At 52.0% G+C, this 17412-nt stretch overlaps 9 protein-coding genes across 9 annotated transcripts; 4 read left to right on the forward strand and 5 right to left on the reverse strand.

The window, feature by feature from the left end:
• Window positions 1-38: 38 nt before the first annotated feature.
• Window positions 39-1788, reverse strand: N7462_000956 (malate synthase; the record flags this gene model as incomplete). The annotated part of the gene is made up of 3 exons (XM_057072682.1): window positions 39-671; window positions 733-933; window positions 1000-1788. 3 exons carry the CDS (start codon window positions 1786-1788, stop codon window positions 39-41), a joined length of 1623 nt encoding a protein of 540 aa, XP_056939212.1.
• Window positions 1789-2180: 392 nt separating this feature from the next.
• On the reverse strand, window positions 2181-2396 carry N7462_000957 (uncharacterized protein; the record flags this gene model as incomplete). The annotated part of the gene is made up of 1 exon (XM_057072683.1): window positions 2181-2396. The coding sequence occupies one exon, from the start codon at window positions 2394-2396 to the stop codon at window positions 2181-2183; it is 216 nt and encodes a 71-aa protein (XP_056939213.1).
• An 873-nt stretch (window positions 2397-3269) lies between these two features.
• Window positions 3270-5023, reverse strand: N7462_000958 (glutamine synthetase family protein; the record flags this gene model as incomplete). Its single annotated transcript, XM_057072684.1, has 5 exons — window positions 3270-3300; window positions 3391-4080; window positions 4153-4205; window positions 4268-4524; window positions 4600-5023. The coding sequence occupies 5 exons, from the start codon at window positions 5021-5023 to the stop codon at window positions 3270-3272; spliced, it is 1455 nt and encodes a 484-aa protein (XP_056939214.1).
• A 469-nt stretch (window positions 5024-5492) lies between these two features.
• N7462_000959 (putative short-chain dehydrogenase/reductase family protein) lies at window positions 5493-6653 on the forward strand (the record flags this gene model as incomplete). The annotated part of the gene is made up of 4 exons (XM_057072685.1): window positions 5493-5551; window positions 5621-6160; window positions 6219-6402; window positions 6597-6653. 4 exons carry the CDS (start codon window positions 5493-5495, stop codon window positions 6651-6653), a joined length of 840 nt encoding a protein of 279 aa, XP_056939215.1.
• Window positions 6654-7290: 637 nt separating this feature from the next.
• On the forward strand, window positions 7291-7723 carry N7462_000960 (uncharacterized protein; the record flags this gene model as incomplete). Its single annotated transcript, XM_057072686.1, has 3 exons — window positions 7291-7376; window positions 7455-7486; window positions 7557-7723. The coding sequence occupies 3 exons, from the start codon at window positions 7291-7293 to the stop codon at window positions 7721-7723; spliced, it is 285 nt and encodes a 94-aa protein (XP_056939216.1).
• A 537-nt stretch (window positions 7724-8260) lies between these two features.
• N7462_000961 (uncharacterized protein) lies at window positions 8261-10143 on the reverse strand (the record flags this gene model as incomplete). Its single annotated transcript, XM_057072687.1, has 6 exons — window positions 8261-9267; window positions 9323-9595; window positions 9647-9677; window positions 9745-9882; window positions 9940-9970; window positions 10028-10143. 6 exons carry the CDS (start codon window positions 10141-10143, stop codon window positions 8261-8263), a joined length of 1596 nt encoding a protein of 531 aa, XP_056939217.1.
• Window positions 10144-10948: 805 nt separating this feature from the next.
• On the forward strand, window positions 10949-13531 carry N7462_000962 (uncharacterized protein; the record flags this gene model as incomplete). The annotated part of the gene is made up of 18 exons (XM_057072688.1): window positions 10949-11140; window positions 11209-11278; window positions 11344-11416; window positions 11484-11515; window positions 11567-11631; window positions 11687-11758; window positions 11815-11929; window positions 11988-12066; window positions 12118-12152; window positions 12204-12232; window positions 12297-12329; window positions 12379-12403; window positions 12455-12656; window positions 12708-12785; window positions 12841-12969; window positions 13023-13170; window positions 13225-13303; window positions 13368-13531. The coding sequence occupies 18 exons, from the start codon at window positions 10949-10951 to the stop codon at window positions 13529-13531; spliced, it is 1620 nt and encodes a 539-aa protein (XP_056939218.1).
• Window positions 13532-13698: 167 nt separating this feature from the next.
• Window positions 13699-14403, reverse strand: N7462_000963 (methyltransferase family protein; the record flags this gene model as incomplete). The annotated part of the gene is made up of 1 exon (XM_057072689.1): window positions 13699-14403. The coding sequence occupies one exon, from the start codon at window positions 14401-14403 to the stop codon at window positions 13699-13701; it is 705 nt and encodes a 234-aa protein (XP_056939219.1).
• A 1708-nt stretch (window positions 14404-16111) lies between these two features.
• On the forward strand, window positions 16112-16991 carry N7462_000964 (uncharacterized protein; the record flags this gene model as incomplete). Its single annotated transcript, XM_057072690.1, has 4 exons — window positions 16112-16397; window positions 16460-16528; window positions 16590-16742; window positions 16828-16991. 4 exons carry the CDS (start codon window positions 16112-16114, stop codon window positions 16989-16991), a joined length of 672 nt encoding a protein of 223 aa, XP_056939220.1.
• Window positions 16992-17412: the final 421 nt, after the last annotated feature.

Consider the following 17412-nt stretch of genomic DNA (forward strand, 5'->3'; position numbering starts at 1 on the left):
GTATTCATGATCATCAAAGGAACATCACAGCCTCAAGCTTACAGCTTGGCGGCGCCACCAGCCGAGGAGATCTCGTTGTAGAGCAGGCTGGTCAAGAAGTCTGCGTAGTCCTCTCCGGTCACCTGGCCAGCGAAGTAGCGGGCCGCCAGCTGGTACTTGTTGCCCTTAGGGCCCTTGGAGGCCAGGCTATCGGCCTGCTCCTGGAGCAAGCGCAGGGCGTAGGCCTTGTCGACGCGCTTGCCCTCGGCTGTCGCGACGTTGTGACGGACCCACTGCCACAATTGCGAGCGGGAGACCTCGGCAGTGGCGGCGTCCTCCATCAGGAAGTTGATCGGCACGCAGCCAACGCCGCGTAGCCAGCCCTCCATGTAGCTCAAGCCGATGTTCAGGTTCTTGCGGATTCCGTCCTCGGTGATCTTGCCAGGCACATTGGTGTTCAACAAGTCGTTCGCAGTGATGTTAACCTCCTCGCGGCGCTTGAACAGCTGGTTAGGAGTCGGCATGTACTTGTTGAACACCTCAGAGGCGATCGAGGCCAGGGCCGGGTGGGCGACCCAGGTGCCGTCGTGGCCAGCGCGCACCTCCCGCAGCTTGTCGGCACGGACGCTCTCCATGGCCTTGTCGTTGGCGACAGGGTCGTTCTTGACGGGGATTTGAGCAGCCATACCGCCCTAGAGAGTCGATGTTAAAATAAGATCCAGAGGTTGATAATTGGTGCGAAGCGTAACTTACCATAGCGTGCACACCACGTCGGTGGCAAGTCTTGATGAGCAGCTTGACGTAGGCGTCCATAAATGGCACAGTCATGGTGACATCGGAGCGGTCGGGCAAGACGAAGTTGGGGTGCTGGCGGAACTTCTTGATGAAGGAGAAGATGTAGTCCCAGCGGCCACAGTTTAGGCCGGAGCTGTGATCACGCAGCTCGTAGATGATCTATTTGCAAGAAATAAATGATTAGTCACTGTAGCTAGGACAAGCTCGGTTGGGAAACAAGCATACCTCATCCATCTCAAAAGCGGCAGTGATAGTTTCGATGAGCACAGTACCACGGATAGTGCCGCGGGGCATACCGATGTAGTCCTGGGCAAGGTTGAAGACGTCGTTCCACAGACGAGCCTCCAGGTGTGACTCCATCTTGGGAAGGTAGAAGTAAGGACCAGCACCACGAGCGACAAGCTCCTTTGCATTGTGGAAGAAGTACAGGCCAAAGTCGAACAGACTGCCGGAGATGGGCTCGCCGTCAACAGTGAAGTGCTTCTCATCCAGGTGCCAGCCACGGGCACGGGCGATCAAGGTAGGCAAAGTGCGGTCAGTGCGAAGCTTGTACTCCTTGCCACCCTGCTTGAAATCGACCTGGCGGCGAATGGCGTCGTACAGGTTGACCTGGCCATTGACCATGTTGTCCCAGGTCGGGGCAGAGGAGTCCTCGAAATCGGCCATGTAGGTCCAGACATCAGAGTTCAGGGCGTTGACGACCATCTTGCGGTCGGTCGGACCGGTGATCTCGACACGTCGGTCGACCAGACCGGGGGCCGGGGGCGCACCCTTCCAGGCATCATTCTCACGGATATGCTTGGTCTCGGGAAGGAAGTCGAGCAGGTGGCCCTTGTCGATCTCGGCCTGGCGGTCGATCCGGCGCTGAAGCAGGGCCTTGCGGGTGGGGTTGAAAGTGCGGTGCAGGAGAGCCAGGAAGGCACAGGCCTCCTTGGTCAGAATTTTGCGGGCATCATTGTTGATGTTACCCAGGATGGTGACATCCTTGAGGTGGGCTTCGATGGAGGCGGCCATCTTGGAAAGTATAGCAGGGACGGGTGGGCGACGGAAGTAGGAGGGAACTATATAGCAGCGGGGCGATGGCGATCGTTCGATATAGCAGCGAGATCACCGAACGTCCATCCACAATTGAACCAGGTCGAAAAGGAACCGATGGAAGCAAGGACGGGAAGGATGGAAGGCTGAGGTTTACCGGAAGAGAGAAATGAGAGGGAATCTCATTGAATGCTAGAGCGCCGAAGAAGAACTATATACAGTTGCAGCCGTCCGACCGAAGGCGGAGATAGAATACGTCAGAGTGGAAGTGCCGCGGCTGTTCGCTCCCCCCGAGTGCGGGCCAATGGCGGATACCGGCTATTGCTTTGCAGGTCTGTGAAATCGGTGGTATCTGGCTGTCGCCGCAACAATCACGCTGGAGAGAGCCGTTGGCCCAGCCCACTGGCAATCCTGGTGGACCAGTCACCATGCTTGACTCGGGCTAGCGGTTTGGCGCTGTCGACTTTCCCGTCGGGAAACTCGTTGCTCCACTCGATTTGATGCGATTTCACTGGATCTTCTCGGCCGACATCGCCCGTTCCCCGGAAATCCTGGTCCATCAAGGCCCGTCCTGGCACATCGAGCATGATTCCCCAGGTCCCTAAAAGGTCCCTTGCCGACTGATTGAAGGCGGTCGCGGCCTCCGAGCACTCGGGATGCGCCGCACACCGAGCCTTATCACGGCGTTGTCCCGTCGGATTAGCATCCGGTAATAGTCAGTTTCTCGTCCGGAAGGTCCTGGTGTTATATAGTTTTTTCCTGCCCCGATCGTGATGACGAGCACGACGAACGCTCGAGTCTGCGAAAACAAAAAACAAAGTTCGATCTGCCGCTATGTTGGCTCCGATCCTGGTCGAGGTGGTCGCCCCCTAACTCACCCGAAAGGCCGCCTCCAGCTCCCTGTTTCCCCCGCTGGGCCGACGCTCCAATCAGCCGCGGTTCAAGCATGCAGATAAGCGTCCAGGAAAGTTACAGAGGAACAGGCTTGGCCCAAGACTCGGCATCGGCCCAGGAGGCTTGCTGAAGTCTGGCCGAATTGTCCCGGCTTGTGATGAGAGCAGGGTTGAGCGTTGAGCCGGGGGAAGTTGAGGTCGACGCGCGACATGTGATGTGACATGTGATCGTCATCTTGACGTGCAATCGGTCGAGCGCAATTGGAGACTCGCGACTTCGAGACTCTGAACGTTGTATATCTTATACTCCTAGTACGACTGATGTAGAATTACGACCTGGTCTAGATCAACGATCGACACGGCAACAAACCCAAAATCCACAAAGATGGCTATTTCCAAAGCCTAGATTTGATATGCAACTATTTATACTCCTGACCTATCGTACGCCCTGCCCTGCAGTGCGATGTCAACCTCCGGTACATAGCATACTCCTGGCTTCTCATAACGGCAGAACGCAATGGTATCATGAAGATGACTTTGGGGACTACGTTTAATGAATCCCTCAGCCTATACGGTCTCGATATACCGCCGGACCTCCCTGCAAAATTCTGGTCAGCGAACTTTCTCAGAGTGTCAAAGAAAGACAATGTGTCTTCTGAAAAGCCACCATGATTGATGACGGACTTACCAATCGGTCACGGCCTCTTCCCATAGACGCACTTCGTGCTCTCGAGTACCTCCAAAATGATCGACAAATGCGTCCCCGAACACTTCCCGTGCAATACTTTCTGGACGCATAAACGTAACGACTGCCTCCTTTAGAGACTTGGCGAGTCGCACGCCTTGGTCGCTTGCGCCGCCCATATCCTCGCCCTTCGACAGAGGTGGTACAGGAATCTCTAGTTTTTTCTCAACACCACGCCAGCCTAAAGCCATCACAGCTGCAAGGACAAAGTGTGGATTAGCGTCTGCGCCAGGCACACGGACTTCAAACCGGGTTGCTTTAGCGCTGGCGGTTGGTGGGGTGATCAGCCGGATAGAGGCAGCACGGTGCTCTAAACCCCAAGACACGGTGACGGGGGCCCAGAAGTTCTCGACTAGGCGTTTGTAGGAGTTAACGGTCGGCGCGACGAGCGGCATGATATCCGGCAGGCCGACCAGCAGCCCTGCCAGGAAATGCCGCCCGAGATCGGACAGATGTGCGATGTCCGGGTACTGCGGGGAGGGATCGGGGGTGTCGCGAATGAAGGCGTTCTTCCCGTCGGCTGTCACAAGGGAGATGTGCATGTGCCCGCTGTTCCCGGGCAGTCCCTGGCGTGGTTTGGCCATGAAACATGGGGTAATGCCGTGCTTAATGCCGTAGGCCTTGACGACATATCTTTTGAAGGAGTAAATGATTAGCTCACCATGTCGATCAAGCTAGCCATTGTGAATGACAAGATATTCTTACTTGAACAAGCCTGCCTTGTCCGCCATGTCCTTGGCCTCGCCAAATTGTAATGCCTGTTGCGACACAGGGAGGATTAGCGCTCCTCCGATCGCATACTTGCGTTTCATCCACTCACAGCCTCGAACACGCCTGGTCCACTCTCGGTGTGCCACCCTTCAATATCGCAGCGGAATTGCTCGCAGGCGTCATAGATGCCATAGTAATAATCTTGGTTATGGAGGGGCCGCGTGAGGGAGTATCCGAACATCCCCTCTGTCAATGAGGGCAATGCATCAACTGGGTTCGTCTGGAGGAAGGTCGCCGTCGACGAAGCAGCTCGTTCGGGTGCCGGATGATCGCTCGGGGCGCGGAACTGGTAGAACTCATACTCAGCTGTCGCACATCATGTCAGCGCACATCCAGGTATCACAGACTCATGGTCTGCATTGTCAACAAAATTGAACACACCTCCAGCCATTGCACGATACCCCGCAGCCTCTGCCTTTGCAGCTGCAGTCTTTAACAGCCCACGCGGGCAGGCACACACCGGCTCCCGCGTGTCAGGATCGAAGAAACTGACTAGGAAGAACGGGACATTGTTCTCCCATGGAATGCGACGAAAGCTGCGTAGGTCCGGGATGGCAACCAAGTCGCGATATCCGTTCTCCTTGTTGCTGATTGCTAGCTCCTTGTAGTAGGTTTGATCATGTTGGTCCCAGCCGAAGATAACAGAGCAAAAGCCGAACCCCTCAGATACAATCGAGAGGAACTTGCTCTTCTTCATAAGCTTGCCGCGCAGCTGACCATCCACGTCGATCCCCGCGACCTTGACCATGCGATCGTTCTGGAGGATTTCGGCAACATTCTCGGCGGTGACGTCGAGGTCTGACATGGCGAGGGGGAGCTAGCGAGGACGGGCGAAGCTGAAGCCGCTCAGTCGACAGTGACGGCGGTAGACGTGAGGAGAGGAGGAGGGAGGACGGGAGGGGGAGAGGTTATCACGAGGGCGAGTCCGGTGGCTGCCTTGAAGGAGGGGTGAGAGGTGTACTGGATCGGTGCTTATCAGCTTCGGACCAGGGGGCCGTTCGACTCGGAGATACCGCTAGATAGCGAAGCAGCAGCGCGGTATCGTCACCGCTTAGGTAACAAGCTCCACCGTGCCCCGCGTATACAGCTCATTATTGTGTGGGAAGGGGGGCATTCCACTCTCATCCTGCTTGAATCAGTGAGTTCTTTTGCTTGTTTAACTAAAAAAGAGCCGGTAAGGTTGAGTGCACTCTACAGCTGGTAATGTGCACTCCGAATCCGGCTTTAATCCACACTGCTAACGAATACATGCTGCACAGCTCTCCATATTCAACATGTCTGCTGCCCACGGTCGTCTTCAGGGCAAGAATGCCATCATTACCGGTGCGGCTGGGTAAATCCTCTCTCGCAAGCATCCTCGAACACGATACCGATAGAAAGCTAATGCAATTGACCGGCATAGTGGCATCGGTCTCGAAACCACCATCCTCTTCGCCCGCGAAGGCGCCAACGTTCTCATGGCTGATATCTCAGAGCCTGCCCTTGCGAAGGCGATTGCGAAGGTGAAAGAGGTCGTTCCAAACGCTCCACGCCTAGAGACCATTCGTTGCGACGTTTCCAAAGAGGCCGACGTGCAGGCCATGATCGAGTCTCAGGATAGCTGGGGCGGCACCGATGTGATCTTCAACAACGCGGGCATCATGCATGCCGACGATGCAGATGCCGTTGACACACCCGAGAAGATCTGGGACCTGACCCAGAGCATCAACGTCAAGGGTGTTTGGTTCGGTTGCAAGCACGCCGTGCTCAGCATGCGGCGTAACAAGAAGGCCCGTGGTAGCATCATCAACACTGCCAGCTTTGTTGCGCTGATGGGTGCGGCTACTCCTCAGCTGGCATACACTGCCAGCAAGGGCGCTGTGCTGGCCATGACCCGCGAATTGGCTGTTGTGCACGCTCGCGAGGGTTTCCGTTTCAACTCCCTGTGCCCTGGTCCCCTCAAGTGAGTTTTCCTCGTTCAACTGACGACCTCCAGTTACCCCTCCCTAACCTCTCGATAGCACTCCTCTTCTCCAGGACTGGCTTGGTGACGACCAGGCCAAGCGCTTTCGCCGTGAGGTCCACTTCCCCAGCGGTCGTTTCGGCGAGGCGATCGAGCAGGCCCACGCTGTGGTTTTCCTGGCCAGTGACGAGAGCAGTTTTGTCAACGGCACTGATTTTGTAGTGGATGGTGGCCTCAGCAAGGTTAGTAAGATATTTTTGCTTTTTTTGGATTTCTCCTGTTCTCCTTTTCAATGCATGCAAGAACTCGATGTGCGGGGGTTTTGAGGGTTGCTCAGCCGATCCCCGATCTCATTCACGATGTTATCCTCGTCGTCATACCTGGCAACGATGAATGCGTTTGGAGTCGACTGTTGCTAATGTTGTGTTTTCCTTAGGCATATGTCACTCCGGAGGGCCCCGCGCCGGCTGCGCCTCAGAACCTCGGGCACTAAGTCGGCGGACATGCTGCAAATATCTTACGTTGGACTTTTTGTTCATATTTCGGTTAATCGTACCTCCAAAGATAGACTGAAAACCCCTTATGATCTTCAAAATCGGATCTTTTGTGTTAGCCCAGTGCAATGCAGGACTATCAGCCAGTTTAGTCCTCCGTGGAGTATAGTTCGGCCTGGTCTTCATGGAAAGTGGAGACGGAACCCCATCCGCGGCCCAATGGTTCATTTGTTGGGCGGGTAAATTATCGTCCAGCTCTCTCCATACTCAGCTTGTAAACCTTCAGAAGGATGATCCCCGGTATACATGTTGCCCATACTCAGGCAACTATCTTGAGTAGCATAACAACATGAGGAGTGGCTACTTCATTGTGATCGCATAGTTGACCATACCCATGGGTCCAGGGCAAATCTGTGGCCTGATACTCGTCTGGCGCAGCACCTGATTCTCCACGTCATGCAATCCCCGCATTCCCGCATTCCAGAGCCGGGCGATCTTTAAATTCCGTTGCACCGGCCGAACTCTCCCACGCGCCACATTGCTACTTTCTCCTTTCAACTCTGAGTCCATCATCTCCTCTTATCCCTTCCTCTTTCAACTTCCTACAATACTCTCTTCACTATTACACTATCTACAATGTCTCAGTTCGCTTTCCCGGGTGCCAACCAATCCCACCGCCCACATCCGACGGGCCCGAGCCTCAGACCTCGGCATGGACGCTGGTATGTCGAACCCCCTTAGCAACACCCCCCCCCCCCCCCTGATTCCATAACCCGCAAGCTAACTTGGGTTCCGTCTAGGTATATTCCTCTAGTCGCTGCAGTCGGTCTCGGTATGATTTATCATTGATCAGTTTTCCATTTTCAACATCGTTCAGTGACTGACATGTCCCCACGTGCCAGGATTTGCAGGATACAACTACTATAACGAGGCTAAGGCACGCCGCGAGTACGCCATGCTGGAGGAAGAAAAGCGGATGGCCCAGAACCAGCAGCTAATGGACGCATACGGGAGCAAGGACAGCCTGCACGATGTCCAGCAAGCCCTCGACGCTTACCAGCGAAGCTAAAGAGGGCGGACAGGACTTCCCGTTTTATTCGCGCTGCTGGCAGTTGCGATCATTGCAGGCGTTTCATGATTCATGATATGAAGGTTTTCTATCAGACAACGGCGTTTTAATCGGATCGACTTTTTGAGGGAGCCTTTTCTTGGTTCCAGATTGCATGTGGGCTTCATGGGCTGTCTGGACAGATGTTTCTCATGTTTTAAACCGCTTTTGCCGACACTGGGGCTGAACTTGGACCACCCCAGAGTTCGCTGACGCCACTCACAATCCTTCAAAAATAATAAGATAAACAAATTAAAAAAAAAAGAAAACAAATTCTAAAATCGTTCTCACTTTCGGTGCGCGGCGTATTCTGTAACGGATCCAGTTCATTCCAGTGTTGATAACCTGGGATTGACAACCATTCGAAAGGAAAATAATGCATTTGGTCATTGCGTTACTTCGTCTAGGAAGGCCTAATGCTATAGACAGAATACTCAAGCAGATCATCAGCGGAATCTCGTACACGCATGCTTGTATCGAGACAACCCCTGAACTCACTCAGTCACTACTTGAGTAGAAGCTACTGACAGACCATCCGTCAAAAACGCTATAATCCGCCAACGGAGACGATCCGTACAGCCTTTCATAGTACCGCCGATTACCGCAGTCCTCGGCCGTGCTTGAAATGTTTACGCACTTATCCTGCAGTAGCGCCGCAATTTGCAGGCCTGCATCGCGGCCCTCGAACCACGCGCCGTGCAGGAAGCCAAAGTACTCGGCACTCGTGGCCTCGCCCGCAAACCAGAGTCGGTTTACATTCGCACGCAGATTCTCGTGCATCTCGAGCGTCGTCGATGGCGGCCAGTTCGAGTAGCTGCCATGCGCCCAGGGTGTCATCGTCCACCGGGGGTACATGAAGGCCGTAGGCTCGGGGATGTCGATGTTCGGGTACATTTGGCGCAGGACGGCTAGGACCTGTTGCTTGGTCTGCTCGTCGGATTGGCGTTCGACGCGGTAGGCCTCTTCAGATACTACAGTCACGAATATGATGTTGGAGCCGGGGATAAAGCCCGGAGTGGACAATGACTGCCAGACCGGGTAGTAGCCACGGGTGGTTGGGTCGGCGTACAGGAAGTACTGGGTGTCCTCAGGCCAGAAAGTCTCATTGAACTGCAGGAAGATCTTGGTGTAGGTCCCCATGCTGAACTTCTCGATCGCAGTTCGCTTCCAGTCAGGGAACTTGGGGCTGAAGGAGACAGCGTTATTTTGGAGGACCCCCAGGGAGAAGGTACAGACTGCGTATGCGGCTGTCACACAGCTGCCGTCTTCTTTGTAGATAGTAACGCCATCCTCAGAGTAGGTGACATTGGTGATGATCGAGTTGAGCTGGACTCGGTGGTCATTGTCCTTCAGGAAGGTCGAGGCCTCCTTGAGAATGATCCGATTGTAGCCGCGTTGGTCCCAGACGTAGTTGTTTGCATCGCTGAACTGGTTAAACGTCAGATTCGAGCCAGCAGCTCCAAATATGAAGGAGCTTTCATCGGGGGAGTATGCATCCTCCCAATCTATATTGTCGTCAGATCAGAATATGGTATCATATTATTCGATGATGGGACTCACCCCACTCCCACCATTCAACGGCCTGTCTCGCCATATCATCGACCTTGGGCCGCCACCCGGCCAATGCCAGGCCTGAACGAGCCGTTTGGTCCTGTCCGTTCTGCGTCAAGAGGACTCCGGCCGCCTCGGCCGCATCGTCGTAGAGGTCCTCGAACTCATCCAGCAAGGAGGAGTAGTCCACATAGCCGGTCTCATTGTAGGTGAGAATCGAGCTGTAGTCGGAATAGGTGTTTTTTACACCCCACTTCTTGGCAAAGGTCCAAATGGGATTCTCTAATATAAGATTAGCTCTGTCCAGGCGAGACAACGAGAGAACTTGCGTACCAGGACCCCCTGGTGAGCCAAGGCCTTGCACCTATTGAACAGGAATGAGCCATGCCGTCCCTTATAGTATGATGTAGTAGCAAACGAAAATGTCATACCCAGTTGGCGCCGAGCTCCACAGTATAGGGCTTGCCATTGGCATCCTTTCCAAATTTGGTATGGGCAACGCGACCTCCCAGTGTATCACGGTACTCGATGATCACGAAGTCGTTGATGGACGAGTTCGAGAGAGCTTGCTATGGCCATCATGTCAGCACCTGCACTCTGTAATGAGGACATGACGAGCCTCGTACAGCTGCCGCGACACCGGCCATTCCCCCTCCTCTGGGTAAATGTTAGTCAGAATATCCGCTGGATACGCTTCATCTCTTAGGAACTGACAGAATCGCGACCGTAGTTTTGGTGCATTGCGCGTTCTCATCGCGCACCTTCGACACTGCGCCGGCGCAGGTTTGTACGGCAAGTGCTGCCGCCAGCAATTCTTTCTTCAAAAACATCTTTCAAAAATTGTAAACGCAGGTGGAGCCCAAGAGCGAGGGGCGCTGCTGTCAGCCACTATCGCAATGCTCTGAATAGTGAGATGCAATGGCATTACTTATACTCGTGGACGATAGCAGGCCGCTGACTGATGCCTGCCTTGGCAATGATATTCCTCCAAAGTTTATCAGCGGATCTACCCCCAGTACCGGCGCTGAAGTGGTTAGCTGCAGACTGCATAGGACCGCATGTACCAACAGGTCAACAGGTATATTGACATGATGCCTAAAGGGTCATAGACTAGGGCATCCGGGGAGAAGCCACTAATACATTGTAGGGCATGTCCATCCGAATCCTGACCAAACAGGGAGGAGAAGCCGGGCCGTTCAGGGACTTGGTGATAAGCTTTGCGGAGAGGACAGCTACTCTCGCGCAGCGCCAAGGGGCGGGGCCGATAAGACCATTCCGCTCTGACGGCGGCGGGGCCACGAGGATTGCGACTGGTTACTTTGGTCTACTCGGGGTTGTACATCGCGACGCGCTGCGGCCTGCGGATGGCCCGCGACTGAGCAGCAGTGGGTAACGGAGTCCCACCTCACAATCGCCGATTGGTACGTGACTGGATACCGATCTCTACCTCATCATTCCCCGCATGCTAGCGAGCTACAACCCTGTCGGCGCTATCCGTAACTAGATGCGATAGCCATGTGCTTCGGCGACACCGGGCACTCGGAATACTTAGACACAATATCCTCCGGTCAGCTCAGGTCTTTTCTGTTCATCTTTTTTTATTTTGAATCTCCCTTTCTGCGAAATCCTAGCAAGATGAGTCACCAAAAAGATATGAAAGAGGCTCCGCTGCAAGACGATGACGCTCAGCTGGCCGCGATGGGCCATAAGGCGGAGTTAAAACGTCAATATTCCATGTGGTATGATCGGCGCCAGGATAGTCCAAACCTACGATATACTCACCCGCAGTTTAGGTCAATGCTGGGGCTGGCTTTCGCCGTGCTTAACGTGAGTATCCCGAATAGGCGTTTGGAGCTGAAGTGTGAGTAGTGGAATGATGCTAACCAATGATCCAGTCGTGGACTGCCCTGTCAGCAAGTCTATCGATTAGTTTAACGTCCGGGGGAAGTACCAGTGTGATTTGGGGTTTGTTGACCCATGATTGCTGATCAGCAACCACATAGGAATATCCATCGGCTAACATCTCACAGGTTTGGTCACCGCCGGCTTTTGCAACTTGTGCATTGCCTCGTCACTTGCAGAGTTTCTTTCGGCTTACCCAACGTAAGATGATCGAAGTATTCTGATTTCTCCCAATTCCATTGTTATTGACACATCATGCACCCCTTAGGGCCGGGGGACAATATCACTGGGTGGCAGCTAGTATGTGCTTTTGTCGCTCTATACCTTGAACATTAGCTAATCAAAGCGAAGTCGCTTGGCCAAAATGGGTTCCCATTCTGTCCTGGGTTACAGGGTGGATCAATGTAGCTGGATGGGTATGCAGTCTTCGCATCTGGTCGGTGTCTTAATCACCAACTAACCGCTTCTCAGGTTGCTCTAGTCGCTACAAACTCTCTCCTTTCCAGTCAACTTATTGTGGGCTGCATCTCAGCTATGCACCCGGTAAGATACTACACTTGATACCTAGTAACCCTTGAAGTATCTAACACAACAAATAGAGCTATGTGGCTCAAAGATGGCACCAGTTTCTGATTTATATCGGCCTAACCATGGGAGCATTTGTGATCAATGCTTTCATGAATTCTATTCTGCCATGGATCTACCGCGGTGCCTGTATGACAAGCCCTTCCCCCTTTCAGTCGATTCATTCTTAGAGGCTGATTCCCTAAAGTTACGTGGTCCATCGGTGGATTCGCGATCGTGTCTATCACCGTCCTCGCCTGCGCGTCGCCTGATTTCAACTCAGCCTAGTAAGTTCCAGAGCCATGATCCAGTCCTGTGAGTTCATGCTGATCGGACAGCTTCGTGTTCTGCGATTTTGTGAACACCACTGGATGTAAGTAGTAATTCAGACCCATACTCTAGGCCAGTTACTAACTTACAATAGGGCCTGATGGTGTCGCCTGGTTACTTGGCGTATGAATTTCTTTTCTTTTTGAGAATTGTCAGTCCTTGTACGTCTTCCTAACTCCAATTACAGCTGCTCCAAGGAGGTCTTGGTGTCACCGCTTTTGTAAGTATTCCCTCCCAGGACTGAAGACAGTTAGCTCACTGGCTTATAGGACGCGGTTGCCCACATGATTGAGGGTAAGTTCCGCACTGTTCTGTACTCGCATATAGTCACCTAAAATCAGCCAGAGGTCCCAAATGCATCGGTTGAGGGGCCCAAGATCATGGTGTCATGTGTGGGCATCGGTACCTTTACTGGCTGGGTCTTCTTGGTTGTTCTTCTATTCGTTGCTGGAAATATGGAACAGGTGACCACCTCGGCAGCTGGCCCTCTTCTACAAATTTTCATTGATGCGACGAAGAACAAGGCCGGTGCGATATGCTTATTGATGTAGGCCCTCACACCCCTTTCAAGAAGACCGTTCGCTAATTATCATCAAAGGCTGCCTCTTGTCTGTTTGATCCTAGCCATTCTGAGTGTAATGACCACCAGTAGTCGAATGATCTTCGCTTTTGCACGGTATGTAATCCTCAGAACGGAGTCTTCTTTCGAATTTCGATGCTGATTCTCGCAGTGATGGAGGTCTTCCCGCATCTCGATTCTTTGCAACTGTCCACCCTAAACTCAAGCTTCCTCTCAACGCGCTCATGTTGACCGTCGCTGTAGTGATCATCTTCGGTTGCATTTTCCTCGGTTCTACAAGGTGAGTAGCCTGCGGATCGAACTCTTGCAAGCCTCGATTTGCTGACGTTTCAGTGCTTTCAATGCTATCATCTCTGCCGCCGTTGTGGCTCTGGACCTCTCCTACGCCATGCCTATTCTCGTCAATTGCTTGCAAGGACGTCGGGCTCTTCCAGAGCGAAAATGGAAGCTGCCCAACGCTGTTGGCTGGTTTTTTGACATTGTATGTTTCTTGATAATGTCTTTGAGAAACTACTGGATCTAATCAACCTGTTAGGTATCGCTCGCCTATATCGCTCTGACAACTGTCCTCTTCGTTTTCCCTCCGTCAAGCACTGTTACTGGAAGCAGCATGAGTAAGGCTCCATTTCTAATCGGAATCATTTGAAGCATACAATGATCACTGACTATTCGATTCAGACTACGCCATTGCTGCCTTTGCCATCATTATTAGCATCTCCGCCTTCCAGTGGGTTGTGGATGGCCGTAAGAACTTTACCGGCCCTCGAGTGGATCTCACGATTGATTCCCTGCACGCTGTACATACAACCGAGGATCCAGAGCCAACAGTGCACGAGAAGTAGGTCACACATAGGCCATCAGCGCCGCAAAAAGCCTCAGTGTAGAACAGGGAAGATTGGGATGCCTTTAATTGTCTTTTCATCAGACAAGCCCATGTACTATTCAGGATCTAGAAGGTGTTCATTTAGTATTGAGGGATAGAAGGAAAGGTCTAGATATTAGAAATCCATCAAAGGATCCCAGGAATGAATCGTTTCGTCGACTGATGCCACTTATCCCACTGTTTTCCAAACTTCTGTTTCAACATCTCTTCCTCGTCCTTCACCCTTGTAAACAGCATCATCAGTCCAAGCGTGGAAGTCCCTGCCGCGATACTCAAGCCCCATCCATTCAATTGAGATATAGTGGCCTCCCGGGTCCAGCACCCAGGCGCCCCATCCCATCGCATAAAGAGTGCAGTCGCCCCCAGGGAAATCAGCGCCATGCCAGTGTAGCTCGGGTGCTGCATCCACTTGTATATCCCCGTCGTCACTAGCTGGCTCGGCGCCGCCAGGTGGAATGTGAAATTCTGGCTAAGCCCCCTATAGGCAGCTAATCTGACAAACGCGCCCGTGAAAATCATCAGCAAGGCACCGGCTGTCGTGGTGCTCCATGTAAACAATGCCGGGTTGAGGTTCTGCAGGTGTGGGCACATCTGTGCCATGCGATCGGGCGCATATGTCGGGAGCACTGTCAAGAGCGCGTGATACATGATGGCAGTCACGACGATTCGGCGGATCACAGTCGCCACAGAGCCGGTCATGAAACTAATGCGGTCGGTGGTGTGCCGATCTTTCTGGTCCAGAGGTGGGTTCGGAGGCGTCGCACAGAGGGCGCTCAGGTAGCCTGCCGCAACCACGGCGGCGGCGAGTATTGTGGTTCCTGCTTGGGTCATTGTGGTGAGTTTGCGGACTGTGGATAAAGTGAGAGTTCCAGGGGGTGAGAGAAGGCTATTGGGGCGGGTCCAGGCGCGCTGGCCTACGGCAATGGCAAGGCAAAATGTTGCAACCGAGTTTCTTGTGTTGGGAACGCAATCGGCGGCTGTGGGGAGCGCCCTGCTTCCGAGGCTTGTGATCCACTGCCCTCCTCTCAGAAGCTAGGTAGCACTTTTTCAAGTTTTTTAACCTCACCTTAAAAGTGAGGCATCTGTATACCAATGGAGATACTTACTGTCCTGGCAGAGGTTCATCATTGTCTACTTCATCATGCTGAAAGATAGATAAGCGTAACTGGCATGAATTGATGAATTGGGACATCAATAGGTTTATCGAGGCTTGTGGTCCGAGGACAACTTAGCTGCATAAGAAGGAGAAATAAACACTGCAAATACTTAAGTTGATGATAGTTTTTTACAAATTATCACATCTGTGGAGGTTTTAATGGTTCAATCAAGAGACCTTCAGTCCATCGAGATCACTAAGTAGCCTTTTTGCATGCTAGAAGAAAATAGGGTATATATATATTTTCTGATCCGCCTAGATGCAGGAACGACTCTGCATTCGTGCTATATTTATGTATTGTCCATTTTCAGGTCTGAGAGAAAACTGCAGCGTCTAATGAGATCAGTTCGCTTTTTATTCCTTGGGAAATCCCTTCTGAACCATGCCCTCCACACTCTCACACTGCCCTCGGTCGCAACTATGAGAATGACGTCATAGAGCGAGAAGAGCGAGAAGTGCTTTGCAAGCTACTTACGAATCCCAAAGGTTTCCAGCATTCATGTATGGAGTACCATGTTAATCGAAAACTTCCTGCTCGTTCCCTCGGTGTTGTGGATTGATAAATGGCATTTTGAGAATGAAGTAGGCCCCCACAAAGACAAGCTCCACAACCCATCAGCCCGAACCATTCAATGGTAAGGTACATATTATGACTTGGATCTTTGCTGTAATCTATTCATCCACATATCTATCGAGCATATATTTCAAAAGAATCTGTTCCTAGGCTCTTGAGGTGCACTGAGTTGCCTGAGGTAGAATCAACGGCATTAGAAGGCAATTCCACCAAAGATCGTGTCATGTTGAAGCACTGAGCTCGTTTCATCTGCGTGTCATATTTAATGCTAAACGGTCTAGGCCTAAAATTCATGGCAGACATTGAATGGAAGCCCTCACCACTGATGGGTAGCATGACCCGGAATAAATCGACCTATGGAGAAATAGTTCTCACTGCTTGTTTTAGGGCTTACGCCCGAGCTGCCAAACCTGCAGATCACAAAAGCCACCGATGTCTTGGTCTGCAACACTAGTTCTGGCGGATAAATTGACCCTGTGTTTGAAACTACTACTTTGAGGAACGGAGCTTGCTCCACATTCCATTTCTTGTCAAGCCTTACGGCCCTATACCCTGATTTGTAGATCAGTGCCTCAAATCTATTTTTTGACTGGCGGAAAATGCCGAGTAAATGGTTCAGACGGATTAATTAAGGGATTTCACCCCCTCCAATTTGAATGTCAAGGAAGCACCATCTATTAGACAAGATATGGTTGTCGCTGGAAGAGCATATAAAGAACATCTCATACCTCCGTCCTTGCTCAGAGAAATTTGAAAAGAACCACGAGGCCGGTCGGAATTTTCGAGAACTACCAGCCTACCTTCGCACCATGCCGTCCTTCAACCAAGCTATGTCGATCATCGCAATGACAGCGATCTCCTCCGTGAACGCTGCCTTTGGCCCTGCTTTTAGTACCGGACCTGTTTCTTCTGACTCTTTCATCCGCGAGTCCACTGCTACCTTGGTTCTTCCCAAAGCACCGAGCGGCAGCTCTGGTGATGCATCCCTGTGGGTGGGAATGGGCACCTCCAATGGTGACTTGATTCAGTCTATTGCCGATAACTGGGAATCCAGCACTTGGAGCATTTTTGCCTACACTCTCCTTTCTACCAGTGGTGAGTATTCCAAGCCAGGAGCTCATGAAATTGTTGAATTATACTGACTTGAAGATTGGCAGCTACGACGCAGATGCCTGTTCAGGGTGATTCCTCCACCGCTACTGCAGGAGATCAGGTGACAATGCACTGTATGTGTGGATTAAGTGCCTTAACATGATATTGGGACCAAAGAAGCTGAGACATTTGCAGACAAGTTTGATGATTCCACCGGAAACTATACCCAGACTGTTCTTGTCAACAACAAGACTGTCTCAACCCTCTCCACAAGTGACGGCGAGGCTCAGGGCTGGGGAAGTGCTGTTGAATGCGCGGAGAATAACTGCGGTACTATGCCTGCTCACAGTGAGTTTTTGAATCTCAACCTGGATTAAGAAGCCTTTTTTTGATATCAGTCACACTAATAAGATGGGTTTTTGTCTTCTTCCAGCTTGGATCAACGCCAAAATCATCCTCGATTCTGCTGATCCTAACTACATCAACACGATGTATAAGGGAGAGGGAGTCACCGGTACCATGTCAACCAGCGATGGTGGTAAGACCTGGGAAATCGGTACCATTGGTATTCCAGAATTCACTTTCGGAAGCTCGTAGGGTGGATAAAGCTGTTGGGGAAACAAGACAATTAAAAGTTACCCTATCTCCGCCAGTCACTGGCTCTACCGCGTTCTCGGCACGCGTGGTAGGAAACATTCAGAACCACACTCAAGAGAGTATGATCTATACTATTCCTGTTTTCTCATTTCATTTTTCTCTGATTAAAATTGCTCTCCTGATCTTATGGGATGATGCCATGGACGCTTTATCTGTGTACGCAGCTCGGGAAGCGTCAAGAGTAAAAGATGATCACCATCTAAAGCATCTATTTGAAGCCATGTAAGAGAATGCGGCAGAAAAGTGGGAGCGAAGATGGTGAATGCATTCTGGTGTTGTAGTAGAGCATAAAATTGTAAGTTCTTTTACCAGTAGCTTATTAGGGTGAGGCCTAGGTGGCCAAACACCCCGCTATTCTTAC

The sequence above is a fragment of the Penicillium macrosclerotiorum genome, assembly GCF_028827735.1.
Source record: "Penicillium macrosclerotiorum strain IBT 26536 chromosome Unknown utg000001l_segment0_segment0, whole genome shotgun sequence".
Taxonomy (NCBI): domain Eukaryota; kingdom Fungi; phylum Ascomycota; class Eurotiomycetes; order Eurotiales; family Aspergillaceae; genus Penicillium; species Penicillium macrosclerotiorum.